The 19,425-nt window shown below is 42.8% G+C and overlaps 1 protein-coding gene across 1 annotated transcript in view; it reads left to right on the top strand.

Annotated features, from left to right (window-relative positions):
* The first annotated feature begins 1,093 nt into the window (after positions 1 to 1,093).
* The window catches only part of HHIPL2 (HHIP like 2), a 21,215-nt gene continuing 2,883 nt past the window's right edge, over positions 1,094 to 19,425 (top strand). The window contains 7 exon segments of the mRNA XM_019549510.1: positions 1,094 to 1,879; positions 6,590 to 7,239; positions 8,594 to 8,737; positions 9,892 to 10,223; positions 11,774 to 11,900; positions 12,577 to 12,722; positions 13,699 to 13,780. Of these exon segments, the coding sequence (XP_019405055.1) occupies positions 1,493 to 1,879; positions 6,590 to 7,239; positions 8,594 to 8,737; positions 9,892 to 10,223; positions 11,774 to 11,900; positions 12,577 to 12,722; positions 13,699 to 13,780 (1,868 nt within the window). The 5' untranslated portion in view covers positions 1,094 to 1,492.

Here is a 19,425-nt window from a genome sequence, read left to right as displayed (position 1 = left end):
TTCTCAAAGAATTTCCCAAGGATTGAGGTAAGACTGATGGGCCTATAGTTGCCCCGGTCCGCTCTCTTCCCTTTTTTGAAGATGGGGACCACATTAGCTTTCTTCCAATCATCTGGCACCTGGCCCAAGCACCACGAGTGCTCGTAGAGCTGTGCCAAGGGCCCTGCAATAACCCCTGCTAGCTCCCTCAACACCCTGGGCCCGCATCTGGACCCGCTGACTTGAACACGTCCAGCCCCTCCAGAAGCTCTCTAACCCCGTCCTCCCCAACCTGAGGTCTGGAGGCGTTCCCCTTGAGTCCATCTTTTAAGCATAACCCTAACTCAACTTTTATTGATGTTTGGGCATGACTATAATATTTCTGTAAGCATTTTTGTCTCTAAGTTATTGGGATATAAATCGAAAATTAAGTGAATCTTAAAAAGGAGGGAGGGCTTTCTGGTCTATCCCTGAAGAAAAAGATCAAAGTTGATCAACATCTTTTTTAATTCAATAAAATGGTCAGGATAAGATTCCAGACACCAAGGTGCTCGGAAGATCACTTCTCCCCAGTGTTCACACCCTGCTGAAACTGGCACAGCTAAGATGGGCTAGCCACCTCTCAAGAGTGTTTGACACTTGCCTGCCAAAGAAAATCTCCTATAGCTAACTGTCAAATGAAGTACACTTTCGTGGTAAACAGAAGCGCTACAAGGACATCCTAAAGGTGTTCCTAAAGAGTTTTGGCACTGACCCAGAGTTGTGGGAGCAAATCACTCGTGATCGTCCATCCTGGAGGTCCCAAATCCAGAATGGAGCATTGGCCTTTGAACAGCAACGCACGGCAGAAGCCATAAAGAAATGTACGGCCAGGAAGTCAGAAACCTCCTGTATCCAGTCCTCATCGTTCTCCTGCCCCTGCTGCAGCAGATTGTTCAAAGCAAAGATCAAACTTATAAATCACCTAAGTACTCATGTGACATAACCTCCACCCCCCTCTTTGTTCTCTTCCCTTTCCCTTTTTTCTCCTTTTGTCTTTTCTCTTTCCATTTTTCTTTCCCACTTCTTTTCTCTCTTCTTCCCTCCCTTCCCCCCCGCTGGATGCAGTCGTCTTTGCCCACGAAGCATGAACAACGCAGCAAAACAGCCAGTACTGGTTGCAAGTGATTGATTCATCTTCCTTCACTGGTAACTTGCAGAGGTGCAGCATAATTTGCCATGAAAGAGGAGAGGGGGCTGATCAGGTTCTGTACATTTGGATCACGTACTGATTTGTCTAGTCTACAGACTCCACACGTGATTTCTGACTCTGTTTAACTAGACTGCGGGAATTAGATCTGCAAGTGCTTGTCGGGGCATAAGAAATGTGTAGAGGGGAGGATTCTGCAATGTGACGTGTAAAATACCAGAGGAGCAGGCTGGAGGTTTCTACACTGCTCAAAAATAGTAAACTTTAGAGAGAGTGATGATCAAACACTGAGCTCTGTGGCTGGCAGTTTCTAAAGCTCAGAGGATGAATAAGCCATACCTTAACGAAGGCCAGAACTTGAATACATTTGGCCTCAGGAGATTTCCAGAGGAGAAAGTAAATGTTTGGCTGGACATTAACAGGAGCAGCTGCTCCGGAGTTTCCTTCTCTTGCCCAAACTATTTCCTTTGCTTCACCTTCTTGCTTCTGTGCCAAACAAGCCTGCTCATGGGGCATCCCCAGTGCCTGGACTATGGACCTCCTTTTCAGCCTCCTTTACACCTGGAATTCTGCTCTGCCTATGAGAAGTTTGGCTGCTGCGACCAGGAAAAAGACAACAGCATTGCAGCAAAATACTGGGAGATCATGGATTACATTAGTCCCCGGGGTCACAGGCTGTGTGGAAGGTATATCAAGGATATCCTATGTCAGGTAGGGCAGATGGTTTCAACCTGTGTGCCCACTATTGATTTCTATTAGAAGGTGATCTATCTGTTTTATCACTTCTACATCTATGGTGCTGGGGATAGGGGTGGCAGTGGAGGAATATTGTTAATGGATAATAATTGATCCCAATGTGAACTATACTAGATGTGACAGCTTGCACAAAATTGAGGATACTATAATGTAATAATGCATGTAATAATGATTACTCTGATTGCAAGTTCATTACCTATCAACCCCCTGATCAAATTAAAGAAGCTGCTGTTAGGAAAGACAAATCCTAGCCCTTTTGTAACTAAAGCGACATTTAGAATAAGTTCAATATTTATGTTTGCATTCTGCTCATAAATCCAGGGTAACTAGATGTCAAGTTATGCAGAACCAAATGAAAAGAGAATAGGAAGCTCAGTGTTTGCATTCCCAGGTCTCATGGAGGGTGTGTTTAGATTGTCTTGCTGCCTAGTGCCCTGTAAACGTTGTGGTTAGTAAAGTAGAACAAAATTAAACAACCAGCAGATTCATACAAATATAATGAGGCTTCAGTTGCTGTGTTCCCTCTGTACTGTCTTCATCCGGCTCCTGGAAGTAGATGCTGTGCAGTGGCAAAACACTAAAGGCACAGCCCTTCCTGAGCTCTGGTCAGAACAATATTTTATTATGGGCAGAAGGGACCTGACTTTTTTAACAACCTTGTTAGTTATGCAGGTCATGGTTTACTGTATGAATGCCAGCATAAAACAGCCAAAACACACTTTTAGGCAGACAAAAATTCTTCCAGCTTTCAACTTCTTTAGACATAAAATATTGTCCATGTTTACCAGATACTTCCACTTCTGTTAGAACATTGGCAAGATTCTGGAGTCACTTTGGAAAAAGCCAGCATTCGGAAAAAGAAGACTAAATGCTTAATTGGTCACTTTTACAGCCAGCTAATCTGAAAAAAAATGTGGATCAAGGCAGAAACTCTCAGATTCACACTAATGACGGAGAGGCCCAGGGAGGATTTCCTGTATGTGACTTTTAGAAAGCAAAGATATAGCAATAACAAAACTGCTGCACCTTTTTATTTTGATCAGATAAGCAGAGCTTAATTTGAACTCATAATCCAATTTTAGGGAAAAAACCCCATATACTGGCATATATTTTTTATAAGTATCCTGAGATCTTACAATGAACCTGATAGAGTAGGATATATGTCACAATAATAATAAATTAACTCTGTGATGAGCAGTAGCTTGTGATTGTTGAAGTTTTAATAGCCTGTTCTGCTTCCATTCACATGGGGATAGGCAGGGTTCCTTAGTAAGAGTTATTTGCTTATTGCATTAGCATAGTGAATGGGGAACGAGTAAATAACGAATTTATTTTCCTCAGACACCTGTAATTTCCAGTACATTAGCAGTAATGACAGATTCTCATTTCAGCAAGTTAAGGATGTCCTAATAATTCATAATGATTGTGTGAAATGTCAACACACAGACTTAGTGTTACACAAGTTTAAAAAGATGCTGCTGAATAGTTACACTGTCAGAATCTAGATTTGCAAGTGGTTGCTAACTAATAACTGCATGTAGTAAGACATCAGTGAGAATACTTACTGTTGCAAATACTACCTCTGGTGCTAAATGTTTGAAGGTCAAAACTTAAGGGACAGGCAGAGAAGGAGAACATTATTATTTGCTCACATCTTTAAAGCAAATTAACTTAAGAATTAATTATAGAGAGAGTGATTCCTATGCTTTTTTATTACTAGCTTGCATTGCCAGGTTCTCCACTGAATTTTACTACAGGTGTATTCAGCAGCTGTTCTGCTATATAGTGGTAGGTGTGTCAACCTATAAATATTTTTGGGAAGTCAGAATAGCAATGCCCTTGGAAACAAATGCATCCATTCTGTACTAGGGATAGTGGAAATCAAATGACGGGTCTGTTTTTACAGCTTTTCCCATTGGTACCAGGATGCTGATAAGAGTTGATATAAAGAGCTGTGCAGTGGAACTCATCGATAATCCATAATAAGACTTTTACAGGTCTTACAAAACTCAGGAGCTATGCTGTGCATTCTCGAGCACCATTTCCTGACACCTTATCTATACACTAATGATTTACAGATAGAGAGGACCATTGTAATAATGTTTGGCTTTGAATGCATTTTTCATCAAAGATTTCCATCTGTTACAGTGCAAATAACCTGCATTTGTCTTCATTATTTTAGTTAATGTTAAAAGAGAAGGTGTAATGCAGCTTGTTTCCATTGACTTGAAAAGAACTACTCTGACCTCAGCTGAAAGTTTGGGCCATCTTGGCTAACTACACTTATTTTAAACCTGTAGGAATAGTAAGTCTGGTTATCACTGGGTGTAAATGGTTAGCTACATTGAGATGTTGGCTTGGAAAGTGCATGTGAAGTCCATGCCAAGACTTGCCCTTAATAACTTTAAGCTAATGTTTTTCAGCCAGGGTGCCATGAGATCTTTTTAAGTGTGTTATGTAGTATTAGTACTGTTAGGTGGGCAAACAACCACACATAGTTCATGAGATAAACCCAGAGATGTCTTCAAGTCCCTTTGCATTGTCCTACCCATGTGAGGGAAATGGGAACGGGTGACCAGCAAGTACAGAGAGACAGCTTGATGCAGTTAATGTGACACCTTTATGTCAGATGTTTAACCAGTATACTGGCTGTTGCTTGCATTCCTTACAAGACAGCCAATGTATGTGAAAAATGAGTGGCTTAGGAAACAGCAAAAGCTACTACCTGAATGGCTGGGAAAAAACCCTTCACTATTTAGAAGGTGTAATATGTTCACTACCAGACTCTAACACCGCAAGGGCTGCAGCTAGATCTTATCATTAAAGATGCTGAGACTACCCTCAAAAAAGAACAAGTGCATTTCAATGGTCCAGCAGTTGCCATAGCTCTCAGACACCTGACTACTGTGGTCTCATGCACACCAACACAACCCAAAGGAAACTCTTTTCAAGTCAGTGAAGTGTTGCCAGTGCAAAATTGAGGTGACGGGCAGTAAATGTTCAAATGCACGGAAGAGGTCTCAACACTGAGTGGCAAACAGCTCTTTGGAGCCAGCTTCAGGAAAGTACTGGCTAAGAGGGTCCAACATACAGTTGGCTTTATCCAGTTCCCCGCCACATCCTTTCCTCAGTTTCTGGTGATCTCCACCTAATGTCATATTTTGTGAGATCTTGTCTTGCAACCTAAATTTTATATGTACATGTACGTGTGTGCACTCACCAGAGCCAGCTGGGGTTATTTCACAGAGGGTGGAGTCTGTAGGCACTCCTGAGGCCCATCCAGTTATTATTTGCTCACATCAGGGCCTCCCACTTGCAGGTGTCTTTTAATGGAATAAGACTGGACAGAGACCTCTGTTGCCATAGTTTTCGTTGTATTCAGGGCAATAAAAGTCCATTGCTGCCCTTCAGTGTTTTTGGAGGGCCCTAAACTGCAGATCTGCCATGATTTTGTAGCTTGAGGCATAACACAGGCCACAGGATTCTGCCCCACCATATCACACTGCAGATTTCTGTTCCGCAGTGCCTTTTTGGCAGGAATGAAGTAGGAGTGTCAGAATGAGGCAAGAGGATCAGTTGCTGTGCAGATCTGTAGTCCTAAACCCATACACTTGTGTGGTCCAAGAGGTCTAGTATTGGTAGTGGGGAAACTGTGTAGCTATTCCATGCAAAAGGTACTGGGGTATAGGACACCTTTCTAATCTCTCACCCATATGCTGCTGAGGTGATAGGTTTCTATTTGTTTTATGTGCTGTTTTAGTCTAATAACCTGGGCAGCTCACATGGGACTTTTCTGCTGAAAGGCAGTGACATCTATGCTATGGTTCTACCCTAGTATAAGCAATGAAACATCTTTATTATAATAAAGTTTAATGTCAGGATTTGTTACCTTCATACATGAAAATCCTGGGAAAGGCTGCCATTTACCATGAAAATACTGAAGGCCTGGAACATTTGCACAGACATCCTCAGAGATTTGGCTAATGTAACATGAAAAATACCAGCTTAATCATATTTACTCTTTGGCTTTACCTTAGTCCATGCCTATCCAATACATTTGCTGTGTGCTGATGTGATGAAGCCCAATAAATCAATTTCAGCTCTCTCCAGGATTCATTTAATTGGGTTTTGGCTTCTATAGGTCTTACATTCATGAATATGCAGATCTAGTTTTAAAAGAAATATCTTAAAAAGGATCCAAACACAGCTGGATGAAAAGCTGTTAAAAATTTGCAAAGCTGGTGTAGATTAAATATTATTTTTTCTGATATCTTGCACATCTGAAAATCTGGCTGTTAAAGTATATAACTTTTGGCACCCCAGCTTGAAACTACTGATTTGCCCAAGATGATACAGAGGGTCATGGCAAATCCATGCATAGAACCCAAGAGTTTTAAATCTTAATTTTGTAAAAGTAATGTATTGACTTCAGTGGAACTCCATACAGGTTGAAAGTTAAGCATGTACATAAGTACATGCTAAAAAGAGGCCTTAAAACTTTCAGAGAAATGTCATGATGCTAACTACTCCAGGAATGATTTACTGTAGCTATTAGTCTTCCTAATTATTTTCTGTGCTATTGACTATTCTGTTTGCATGAAAGCCATTTGATGCATCATGAATGTGTGTACACAGAGAGGTATTAAGTTTGTATTTTTTTTATAGGAATGTTCCCCATATGCTGCTCATCTCTATGATGCTGAAAATCCTCAAACACCTCTTAGGAACCTCCCAGGACTTTGCTCTGACTACTGCTCTGAGTTTCATTTTAACTGCCATTCTGCTATCACGCTGCTGACTAATGACAAACACATCCAGGAGTGCTGTGAGAGGAACACGACCCGCTTCTGTAACCTCCTAAACCTGCAGGATCAAGACTATTGTTTTCCCAATGTCCTAAAAAACACAGACCTAAATCGGAACCTGGGACTGGTGGTGGAGGACCCCAAGGGCTGCCTTCAACTGTGCCTGACAGAAGTTGCAAATGGGTTGAGAAATCCAGTACTGATGGTACATGCTAATGATGACACTCACCGTATGTTTATAGCTGAACAGGTGGGAATGGTCTGGGTTTACTTGCCAGATGGGAGCCAGCTGGAGGAGCCTTTTCTGGATATCAAGAAAATAGTGCTGGCTTCCCCATGGATAGGGGATGAGAGGGGTTTCCTAGGAATGGCTTTTCACCCCAATTATAAATACAATGGGAAATTCTACATCTATTATTCATATATGGACAAGAAAGTGGAAAAAATCAGAATCAGTGAACTAAAGGTTTCGGCATCTGATGTCAATAAAGCTGACCCACGTTCAGAAAGGTAAAGTTTGTTCAGAGCTGTACTGACTGTTTCAATTGCTAATCTGACGAGAGAGTCCTTCCTCTTCCACCCGCACAGCAGCGTCCAGAAAAGTTGCAATCACTTAGAAGTGATGTGGTTGGATTTTAATGGAGACTGCCAAATTAAGCCAGAAGCAATGTGAATGATTTGTTCAGGGTCACATGTTGAACCTGAAGCAGGATGGAAGACCGAACCTGGGAATCATGACTTGCAGTTCTCCTTTAACCATTTGAAAATATTAGCCCCTAGTCCTGTGGAAAGAGAAAGTACAATAGCAAATTCACACTCCAGTAATTTAAACTGTAAGGCCTGTAGAATATTAATACCTGCTTTGAGAGTGTCTTGTACATGTTCATATTTTCTATACAAGATGATTTCCAATTATGTAAGCTCACTGATTTTTCTTCCACTATGAAGATGTTTTATTGCAGTGATATCATAATGTTCATGTGCACACACCACAGCAGTTCTGAGAAACACAGTCTTGTTCTTTCTTTAGAGTGTCTTCATTTTAATTAATAGTGTGACTGTATTTTCTGGGGAACCTAGTTCTGTACCTTTTGCTCTTGGAATGGGATGAGTTCATGATGCCACATGTTGGTTTTTGTGCGCTTCATGTTCATTCTGAAAGACATACATGAAGATCTTGAAGCCCAAAACTAAACAGTTGAAAACAATACAAATTATTTAATGGCGTGAGTTTAAAAGGGAAGAAGCAATTTCCCCTAGGAATATATTTTAAACAGATCAAGGACTAAGTGGATCCTGGACACAGAACTGTCCTTTTTCTCCTAGAAAGTGTTCTTCTATGTTGAGATGAAAGCATAATGGCAGGGTAATGTGGGTGGAGCTAAAAATGCACACAACAACATTAGAATGAAAAGATCCAACTGTATATTTAAGTAAACTACTTTAAAAAATATTTTCCCCAGGTTATTCCAACTGAAAAGGCTCTCTGGCCTATGGAGCTTTCTGATGATTAATGGGGGGTAACCAGGAGCTCTGCCAGTATGAGACTAATAAGGTGGAGCTGTTTAATTTTTCCATCTCCTGTAAGAGGGGATAGATAGGAACAATCCATGCCACCTGCTGGGTTTGCAGTCATTGTACCAGGCTGCCGTGCACCTTGAAGACTTAAGCAGAACCGTATGATTAGTAAAGGAGCTTGAGGAGCCCTTACTTCTTAGCCTGGGAATGGTATGAATCTCTTAGAAGGGTATACTGTGCTGCCTATTATGGGGACTGCATAGTGGTACATTGCTCTAACTCAGTAAGGTGCTGAATCTTATCCAGTGGCTTCATCTGTGATTATTTCTTTTTTCTTTCTTTTTAGGAACCTTTTAGAACTTGAAGAACCAGCTGCAAATCATAATGGGGGGCAGCTCCTCTTTGGTGTGGATGGCTACATGTATTTGTTTACTGGGGATGGAGGAAAAGCTGGGGACCCTTTTGGAAAATTTGGGAATGCTCAGAACAAGTAAGCTAGAGGATAGATTTACATATCTCTTGTGTGCATATCAGCACATTGGCTCAGTACATGATGAAACAGAATTTGGGCACAGATATGGGCTAGGGACAGTAATAACACTTAAACCGGTATAAATGATTGGAAACTGGTTCAAATCTGTAACCAAACAGAAATTCAGTCCACATAAACTGCTTTCAAAATGGCCAAAACCAGTTTAAGATGAACCTCATGAGACCTAACTGATTTAGGTTAAATCAGTTTATTGAACTTCTGTCCCAGATCCCCTCCAGAATCAAGTTAACTCACAGTTCCCCAACATCCCAGGATTCTTTGCACCTCCTCTGCAAACCCCACCTTTCAGGAAGGGCAGGCTACCCCAAGCTGTCTGCTTCAGCTAAGCAGGGAGGCATGCTCAGGCACCTCCAGCTTCTGGCCTAGGCCACTGCATGAATGTGGCTGCATTTCTAGAATCAAAAGTGACTGTCTGTTCCCTTGCTTATCACTTCAATCTTTGCAGTTTAGACTAACCTCTGAAGATTGAATTGATTCAGCCTTGGGCTTTTTGACTGCCTGTACTTAGCCATGTAGGATGGAAAAATAAAACAAAAATGCTCCCTGTTCAAGCTACTTGACTAGTCATTGCAAACCAGGACTATGACCATCATACAGTGTCCTCCGTGTATTTCTGAGACCAGTTTGGAAACAAAGCTATTTAGGGGATATGGTTGTAAGGGTTCATTGTTGTTGTATCAAATTTTACAGAACTGAGATCAACCTTTTCCAAAAAGGAAAAGTGTGGGCAGGTGGAGGAGGAAAGTCCAAGCTAATGTGAACAAAAGGAGAGACTCTGTTGCCTAATTTGCAATAGAGCTCCTATCTCTCTCTGTTAAGCAGTTCTGATTCCCTCCAGCAGAACAGAGAGGTGTGCATGTGCACACACATACACATGCAAGACACTCCAGTATAGTATCCACTAGGGCTGGTTGAAAATAGCCTGAATGTTGAAATATGACCAAAAAAATAGAGTAAAAAATCATGCAAATTTTTTTTGGGTTGGGGGAAGAGGCAATGTTCCTATTCTCCCTCCATCTTGGCTGTGGACATCTATGAGCTGTTATCTGCCACTTCGTTAACCCAATGTCTGCACCTTGTCTTGTTTTCAGGAGTACTTTATTAGGAAAAGTTTTGCGAATAGACGTGGATGGAAAAAACCCAGGTGGAAAGCCTTATCACATCCCACCAGATAATCCCTTTGTCTCAGACCCTAAGGCTCTCCCTGAGATCTATGCCTATGGGGTCAGGAATATGTGGCGCTGCACTGTTGACAGAGGGGACCCAGTCACCCACAAAGGAAGAGGGAGGATATTCTGTGGTGACGTTGGACAGAACAGATTTGAAGAAATTGACATCATTGTTAAAGGAGGGAACTACGGCTGGAGGGCTAAGGAGGGATTTGAATGTTATGACACAAAACTTTGCCGTAATTCCTCCCTAGGTAAGCTACTCACATTGATTGCTTGAAAGGGCACATCCCATGCAATGTGTGTTAAGATAACAACTCTGCCGCCATTTTTCCAGCAAACTGCAGTAATCTGAAGTCAGAGATGGGCAGTATATTTATGTTTGATAAGAAACACAAAAATCCCTGCCAACCCAGATGCACTGAAATGAAAAAGGGTCCTGAGACCTGGAAGACTTCCCCATCATACCCTGCACATACAATACTCAGTCTAGTCGTTGGAAGTCTTTGTATTTAGTCAAGTGGTTACTGGATCAGGACCTAAGTGTATTATGGGAAGTATTTGCTGGCTATTGGCTAATATTGAAGCCTGGCTACCAGTCTTAGTGCTGTGATCCTATAGCAAATCTTATGCAGGAAGCATTGTGAGGTAGTGGGGTGAGATTCAGAAGACCTGGGTTCTAGTGATAGCTCTGTTCCTGAGTGTTTTTGGGTAAGTTATTTTATATCTCTCTGCCTCAGTTTTGCTGTATTTATCATAGGAATAATGAAACCCACCTGCTTTGGAAAGTACTTTGAGACCCCCTGATAGATTTTGTTCCTGTTGTTGTCATTGTTTTGTCCCTTAAATGTTTTGCTGATAAACACTACTCTTAGATTAAAAAGTGTAAATGATTCTTGAGGCTTGAGGGGGTGTGTGTGTGTGTGTGCATGCATGCACACCCATACCCACACAGCACCCATCTGTCTACATACCACATGGCCAGTGGTGATGCTCATGAGGTGCCACAACTACAGAATACTCTTATGTTTTCAACAAGGGTAAGGGTAATACTGTGGCCTAAGGACTAGGAAGGTTATCTTGTACCTGTTTTAGCTTTGGCTGCCAGGATTCAGATTTTTACCAAATTAAATTTTTCTCCCTCTACCGTTCAGCAACAAAACAAAACAAACCCCCCATAAAAAAGCAGAGGCTGAGTGGCAAGTTTTCAGCACTAAAAGAGACAGAACCAACTTTCATGGTAGCAGTTAGAAAGTTGGGAAGTAATTCAAATGTTTGGTATTACCTAGGGTTTTTCAGAACCAGATTTTCAGCTGCTGCCCATGGTGAGGACACAAGTGAAGACTGATGTTTGTTCTATGCATTTATTGTGCTGGGAGGCTCCACAACATGTAAAACTTTAACTGTCTGCTCACATATTTTGTCACTTCAGTAGAAAGAACATATTTTTTAAAGATAATCTTTATCAAAATGTTTGATAAAATTGGCCAGGCCAGTTTCAACACACTGTTCTTAATATTTTTGCCATTTTGGGATCATGAATTCTAATTACAGTATATACTTGGTGTGAAGAGTATTGGTCTACTTTGCTAGGGAAGTCCACTGGCTGAGCCTTGTTGAGCCACATAGGAAGCTCAGAGTTGAATTCTTCACTGATGTAAAGAGTTTAAGCATTGAAATAAATCAAGCTTTACATTACTTATATTAGCTCTTTTGGTCCTTGTTTTCCTCATCAATGTTTTTAACCAATTGTTTTTTAATAAACTGTTGAGTGAAATATTTTCTTGGATTTTGTATTGAACAGATGACATTCTTCCAATATTCGCATATGGCCGCAAGGTGGGGAAGTCGGTCACTGGAGGATATGTATACAGGGGGTGTGAGTCACCAAACCTGAACGGCCTCTATATTTTTGGTGATTTCATGAGTGGGTAAGGAAGTTTCTGTTCTTTTCTCTCCAGCTGCCCTATGCACCTATGTTTTCCATCAGTGCTATTTCTGTGTATCTGAATCTTTGTAGCCCAGAGTAAAAGAATATCCCAAACATTTCAAACTATTTGGACCAAAGTTTTCTCTGGTCCATTATGGACGTGGCACCTGTAACATTTTCATCAGCATTATAACTTTCCCAGAGTTACAATGTCTTATTATTTTTATTCAAGCCTATCTTTACTAAAGATGGCATGTCTACACATGACACTATGTCACTGTAGCAACACACTATGGTGATGTAGCGTGTTTCTGTGGTGACGTAGCGCCGATGGGCACAGACCATGATGCTGATACTACATCATTGTAGTGATGAGTTACCTCGCTATAGTGTATCGCTACGGCAAGACATAGGCACTAAAAATAACCGTGTGCTGCCTGGACAGCCTAGTAATGGCTGTTACTGCACTGTAATTTAGTACTTCTTAACACAAGTACTAAATGAGGATGCAGAACAACTGCACCATGGCGGACATGTGTAGATGCGACCAGTATTGAGTCAAACCCTGTTAAGGTCCTAACTAATATTTTTATTTCAATGATACATAATTTTGGCAGGAATTAATTCTGTTAATGGGAATATGAAACAATAAAACATAAGTTTTATTTTTCATCTAGTCGACTTATGGCTTTACAGGAAGATGAGAGGACAAACAAATGGAAAAAGCAAGATATTTGCATTGGTAGCACTAAAGCCTGTGCTTTCCCTGGGCTGATCAGCTCTTATAACAAATTCATCATCTCATTTGCTGAAGATGAGGCAGGTAATGTACCCTGCTAGCCAGAGAACTGGCTTCTGTGAAAGCTTCAGGACAAATGGGTAGGCTTATGCTATTCTCTGGAAGTGCTAACGTAGGGAAGTGACTGCAAAACTGTGATGTAGCATCTCAGCTCCTGGAGCTGGCTCATGTTTTAGACAGTTCCTAGGTGCAAGCTCTGTGAGTTTATCCCACCGACCTGGGAAATGTGCAAATGTTGCTTTGTTGTGGAAGCTGGGAAGTCTTCAGACTGTGTTCTCATAAAGTGTGACATGGATGAACATTACACTTCTGCTGTCTCTACTCTTCCTCTAAAATTTTGCCCTGGTGCAATAATGTAATTTGAAATGCAAGCATCATTTTTCCTGGCATTTTTTCAAACTACAATACCCTTCTTCATATTATACTGAGTACTAATCAGAAGATGATATGAAGAGTGGCTGATTTCTCCAAATGCAGATCTGAGCAGTCAATTAACAAAAGCCTTCTGTCATAAATGATTATCCATTCTGGCTTCTGCTTGATTTCCTTTTTTGGTACTTTATAAAACAGCTAAATATTTGTTCTGTGGACTTTTCCTCTATTTGTAGTTGTTGAATGCCTTTGGAATAAAAAGCAGACTCTTATTTAAGAGTACAAACAAAATACAACGCCCATTTGGAGTGTCATCTACAGGAACCCACTGGAGCCTGGTTGCTGCATTGTGGTAGGGATGCAAGGATTTCTGGGCTCACGCAGTGCCACACTGACATAATTGGGTCTCTGTGTGGGCACAGCCATTCTGTCTACCTGTATCATGATGTTGGATTAAATCCCAAGACTTGAAAAAGAAACAAAAGGCAGGCATGACCCTTTCTGATTACACGAGTTAGTAGAGAAGCTAAGGATGAAGGGGGAATTGTGGTGTATCACATCTGGGCTTATTTGGAGCACCTGCATCTGAATCTGCTCATGTTCTTAAATATTCTCTCTGTCTGTTTAGGGGAACTTTATTTTATGGCTACATCATATCCCAGTGCTTATGCACCCCATGGATCTCTCTACAAATTTGTTGATCCTGCAAGGTTAGTGCTAGTTAAGATTTGGTTTTTCTTTGCCAGCTGCTTTGTAATCACCACATATTCTGTGATTATGTTGCCAGGTAGGGTACATAATCAGTAATCTACACACTTACATTTTGATCTTGATTACCTCACGGTAAACCCGGAGCAATTATACTAGCTTCAGCGAAGTTACTTCACACTTACACTGACAGCAGAGTCCAGATCAGCATCTCATAAACATTTTGGTACAATATTAAATAACATTTTTTTCTTTAAACATCCAGGATACAATACAAACTTGTTTTAATAGCACAAAAAAAATTCATACCCATCAGGGTCACAATGGAGATAGCTTTTGTCTGCGTCATCCAAGGACCTTGTAAAATAAAGAAAACTTATTTTTGTAACAGCAGGAAGTTCTTTTTTCAGTGTTTTTCTTTCTACTAACTTTAACCTGTGTGGCTTAGCTCTTGCATTCCTGCCCTCAGGTCAGCAGTGCAAAGGAAACCCCTGAAAAAGGGGTGGTGACCCATGAAATATTAAAACACGGCAAGTGGCTGAGGCTGTACAACAAGCTAAGGGAGACTAGATGCAGACTGGTTATAAGTTACAATGCCTTTCCCTTTAGGGTGTTAGTTCTAATCTAACATTGTCTGTTTAGGTTGTTATTCTTAACTTATTTGAATGTAATTAGTGGTCTGAGAGGCCTAGATTTTGTTACTATGGTCTGGCCCCTTCAATTGCCAAACTCTACAAACAGGCTAAGGACTGAATGGGCCACAGAAAACAATGCTTTTTTACCATGTAAGGTAGATCATGTCTTAGCATGTTTTCAGGGAAAGCTTGTACTGCTACCTTCTGAGAAGCACCCAAGATCAGCACAACAACGTTTCACTTAATTTCTAAACTGACTTAGATTGAAAATTAAATTAAAAATAAATGGTAAGGGCCAGGCTTTGAGTGTTCTAGCTATTCCAGCACTGTGCAGAGAGGCTAAATGGGTTTGACAAGGTCAGTTCTGAATCACCTCTGTGCACGTCTGTTAGACTCCCTTTGGATAATGTTTGGAGGTTGTTGATATGCTGGCACTTTCCTGAACTTCTGTCTGTGACCTGGCAAATAGCCTGTCCAGATTTGTGTCTGTAATTGCATGCAAGGAAAGCTAGTTTGCCAAAGTCAATGTGATGGGTCTTGGGAGAAACCACAAGGGAAAGAGCTGAAAATCTACCTTTGTCCTTGTTTCATTTATAACTTATAATTAGGGAATAAAACTAGTTTAGGAAAACCGGGGGCCAGAGTTAACACAAACTGGAAAGCTGCTGATTGAAGCTGATGAGGAAACAAAGTCCAAATAACTGAAGGGTACATTCATAAAACGATTACATAAATAAAGTTTTACATTTCTATAGCCCTTGTATACAAAGATCATAATCAATTAAGCTTCAGTGTGATGTACAAAGGGTTTATTCCTGCTTTAGAAAAAAAAAGCTAAAGCACGGAGGTCCAGATTTTCAAAGGGATGGCCTACACAATTTTGGCTGAGCATTCAGCTCCCCTGTGGTAGTAGAACTTTCTGGTGGCAGAAAACACCAGCTATGCAAGCAGTTGAAGACTTCTGCCACCATCCTGTAACTGACAGAAAGCATGTGCAGATGCATCTGAGCTGGCTGCCATCTGTCACAGCCCTTCTAACAGCTGGTGTCTCAACGGCTAGGGACAGAAGCTACACATAAACCGGTTAAGTGATCAGGAACTGATTTAAACCTGTAACAGAACAGAAGTTCAGTGCACATAAACCAGTTTCAAAATGGTCAAAACTGGTTTAAGGTAAACCTAGTTGAATGTAGTATCAGACTTAACTGATTTAGGTTAAACCGGTTTATGGAACTTCTGTCCGAGACTCCCTCCTGATTCAACTTAACTCACAGTCCTCCAGCATCCTAAGATGCTGTGCAGCCCTGGGTTGTGCTCTCTGCTCCAATGGAGCAAGGCTGGCTCTGCCCCCAGCTGCCAGCAGGCACTTTTCCATCTCTGGCAGCCAGGAGTGGGGCGGATTCCCCCACCTCGCCCCTTCCTCAGCTGGGGAATCAACCCAGCTCCCAGCTGGGATGGGGGGAATAAAGTACCCGCTGCCAGCTTCCACCCTCCACTGGGGTCTTGTGGGGGAGTCCCCCCTCCCACCCCACACTCCCTCCTCAGTTGGCCTGCAGGCCAGGGAGGGGGCATGGCCAGGGAATTGCCCAAGCTCTGGTGAGAGGAGTAGAGCCCCAGCTGTGGGCTCTGCCCTTCCTCCCCAGTGGGGCATCCTTGGGTCAGCCTAGAGCCCATGGGAGGGCTGGCACTTAGGCAGCAGAGACCCCCCGATGTACTCCCTGCCGGGCTAGCTGCCCCCAGAGAATGTTGTGGCCAGGGTAACAGCTGTGCTCTCCCCCAGCTGTGCCAGGACCTGCTGGGCTGCAGGCCACTTGTACCAGGGAGCCCCATGCTGCAGGATGTTTTAGGTGGCGGAACTTTAGCTGGCAGTGTGAGCCCTCTCCCTCCCAGGATATTTTTACAAGTGGGCCTCTCATTGGCAGGGGCCCCTGGACCCATGCATTAATCTGCCTCTGCCTCCCCACTATGCCAGAATGAGAGACAGATCAGAGAGGCTAACGATATGATCCAACTTCTGTTGAAGTCCACAAGAGTTTTCCCATTGGGCACTTTTATACATGCTCTGGGGCTGGGGTGGGGGTGGTGGTGACACTTTAATTTGAGTGGCTGTCCAGAGTGGCTCTGAGAGACACTTTAATTAAAGCGCTGCAGCATCTCGTGTATCAGTGTCCCTATGCTTCAGAAAGTTGGTGGGGGTCTTGAAGTAAAGCTCATTTGACGGGTTTTAGTGCAAGTGCCCCAGATGCCATTTTGAAGTGCAGGGACACTGATACGTGAAACATGGGAGGCTGCTGGAGCATGGTAATTGCCATGCTCCAACAGACTTGATTGATTAAGTCTGCTCCAATGTGCTGTAATTACAGTGCATCGAAGCAACCTCCTCACTCATGTACAGCCACCCATTGATTTGAATGGGGATATGGATCAGGCCAGATTAAAAAATGACTTAAACACTTCTACCAGGACTTAGCCAGACATCAGGTACCTTTTTCCAAAACCACAAACCCCTGCTTAGCAGCTGCCCAACTTTTGAGGTACCTAAACTCAGTCAGTGTCTCCCAGTATGACCTGAATAGTCTCTAGGCACATGCTGAGAACACCCCTGGCCTAAGTCATTTTGTGCCTAACTCCCCATGGGAATCTAGAAACATGGTAGAGCCAGAGCTTGGCCTTCTAAAATCTTTAAAGCATTTTTCCAACAAAAGCTACATAGCTCTCCGTTCCATCATTTGTTACTCCCTCCAGACTAATTATAAGGTGATACTGATGATAAATTCTCCCTGGTTTTCCTTTGTAAACAGTGAGACTCAACTTCAGATTTTACCAGATGCCTGAAGAGAGTTTTTAGGTGATTGGTTACTTGCAAACTCACAGGGAGATGGAGCCTGGTAATGGGCAGCTTTAGCAGGACTGGAGGGTGGGACAGCTTTCTTCCTGCCAGGAGAAAGGTTGGCTATTCTGAAAGATGTTTTCTTTTTTCCTGTGTTTGAGCAACTTCTCTCCCCATCTCTCATGCCATTGCTTGTCTTCTAGAGCAATACTGCACCTTTAATCATTTTTCCCTTGGCCCATGGGAAGTTTTTCTTCCCAAACTCCATGTAATTTCTGCTATCTTGGGCACATTGCTAGCCTCTTCAGCTTCCTCCTGCCTATTTGATTAAGTATTTAGGGTGCAGACAGAAGAGCAGCTCCCTGTTGCAACTCATAGCACTTTGCATGAAGCGCTACGAATTGCAACAATACCCTGCACCCAACAGAAGCTCGCTGTTGCATTTGGGGAGGAGGATTCCAGCTGCTGGCTGCAAGACTGCAGCCTGGTCTCTGTAGCAACACCACTCGCCCTCCCAGACCAGACAGTGTTTTCAGAATGGGAGGGGGGGGAAATGGAGCAGAGGAAGCTCGTTCTTGGGGTTCCGCAGCTGGTGCTGGAGGGTGAGGCAGGTGGATTGGAGTCCCCCCTGCCAGAGATGGGGGGGGCCTCCAATCCACCCACCCCACCCTCCAGTGCCAGCTGAAAAAACCTGAGATGAAACTCCTTACACTCCCTTTCTCCCCTCCCATTCTATAGGCTAGGAGCTCCTGAGACACAAGTTATAGAACACGCTCCGTTTTGCAACATTTTTCAGATTTTTGTGGGATTGGGTCCTTTTAATGCTGTGTGCAGCCATGCACTTGTGTTTGGTCACAGCTGGAGACCACTTTTTGGGGCCAGATCAAGTGAAAATTGTTACTTTTTGTTCACTCCTAATTTTACTGCGCACCTAATTTGCAGATATATGCTCAGTGCTCAATTCCAATGCAACCTAAGGTTTCTCAGCACCACAGAAAATTAGGCCCTTCCAGCTCTGACACTCTGACACCTCAAGATATGGTTCAGTGGCCCGGTTATTCAAGATATGGAACACTAACTGCAGCAAGATATGATGCAGTGATTGAGCTGGATAGCAGCTGGCCCTGTCTTGGTTATAACATAGTTATCTTGAGGGAGTATTGAGTGATAGAATGAGAGGGGTGGGGGATTGAGGTGGTTTAGGGCTTTAATTTTCATCTTGTTTTTCTCTCTTTGCATTTTAACATGATTTACAGTTTTCTTCTGTTTTCTCTTTCCCTTTCTTAGCATCTGACAAAGTACCAGGTAGGTTCATAGGATAATAGGTTAGGGTGTACAAAAATTAATGCTTCTCTGAACCACTTAATCTCTAAGGAACCACCCTACTCTGCTTTCTGCCTCTTTTTATACAGTGGTTTTCAGCCTATTTTGATTTATTATCCCTTTTTAAGTTTATAATACTGCTGTGTAGTCCTATGAGTCCATGTTGGGGGAAAAAAGAGTAACACTACAAACACAATGTAAACTTTCCATGTCTGGAAAAGGTATTGTGGAGTTTTTCGTCTTCATTTTTTTATATTTCTTCCTTTTCCTCCATGTCTATTTTCCCTCTCCCTTCTTTTTTCCACTTGGGTACCCTTTGAAGTTGGCTGCAAATCCCTGGGGTATGTATACCTGTGAGAAGCATTGGTTCAGTGAAATGTGGCCAATTGCTAGGAGAGTGACCCTTTAGAACAACTTGTTTAACAAGTGTACCCCTTCTCTCTCAAAGTTCCAGCTCATGTACCCCTTTATATTTTTTTCTTGTTTTTAAGAGGTGGGGAGGAGGGGGAGCAAATCAAGGCCCCCACGGTGAGGGATTGAGTGGGCCTGGAGCTGCACAGCCAGGGCAGAGCATGGGACAGAGCCATGAGTGGTTTGCCCAGGGGGCACAGGGAGGAGGGTGGCAGCTCCCGCTGGTGCATGAACCCTGGGAGGGCATGGGGGTGTGCACCCCTGGATCTATGCATGGGGTGAGGGTGGGCTGGCTCCACAGTGGGGGAGGGAGTGGGGCTGGGGCAGGGACCTCCTAGCTGGGGTGGGGCATAGGACTGAGCTGCATGGGGGTTGGCTCCTGCAGCTATGTGCACCCCCTGGAAGGGCATGGGGGCATGTTCCCAGATCTGTGCGGGGGAAGGCAGGC

The sequence above is a fragment of the Crocodylus porosus genome, unplaced genomic scaffold, assembly GCF_001723895.1.
Source record: "Crocodylus porosus isolate Cpor-Errol unplaced genomic scaffold, CroPor_comp1, whole genome shotgun sequence".
Taxonomy (NCBI): Eukaryota; Metazoa; Chordata; order Crocodylia; family Crocodylidae; genus Crocodylus; species Crocodylus porosus.
Note: the sequence above shows the minus strand (reverse complement) of the source record. Positions and strands in the feature narration are given on the sequence as shown.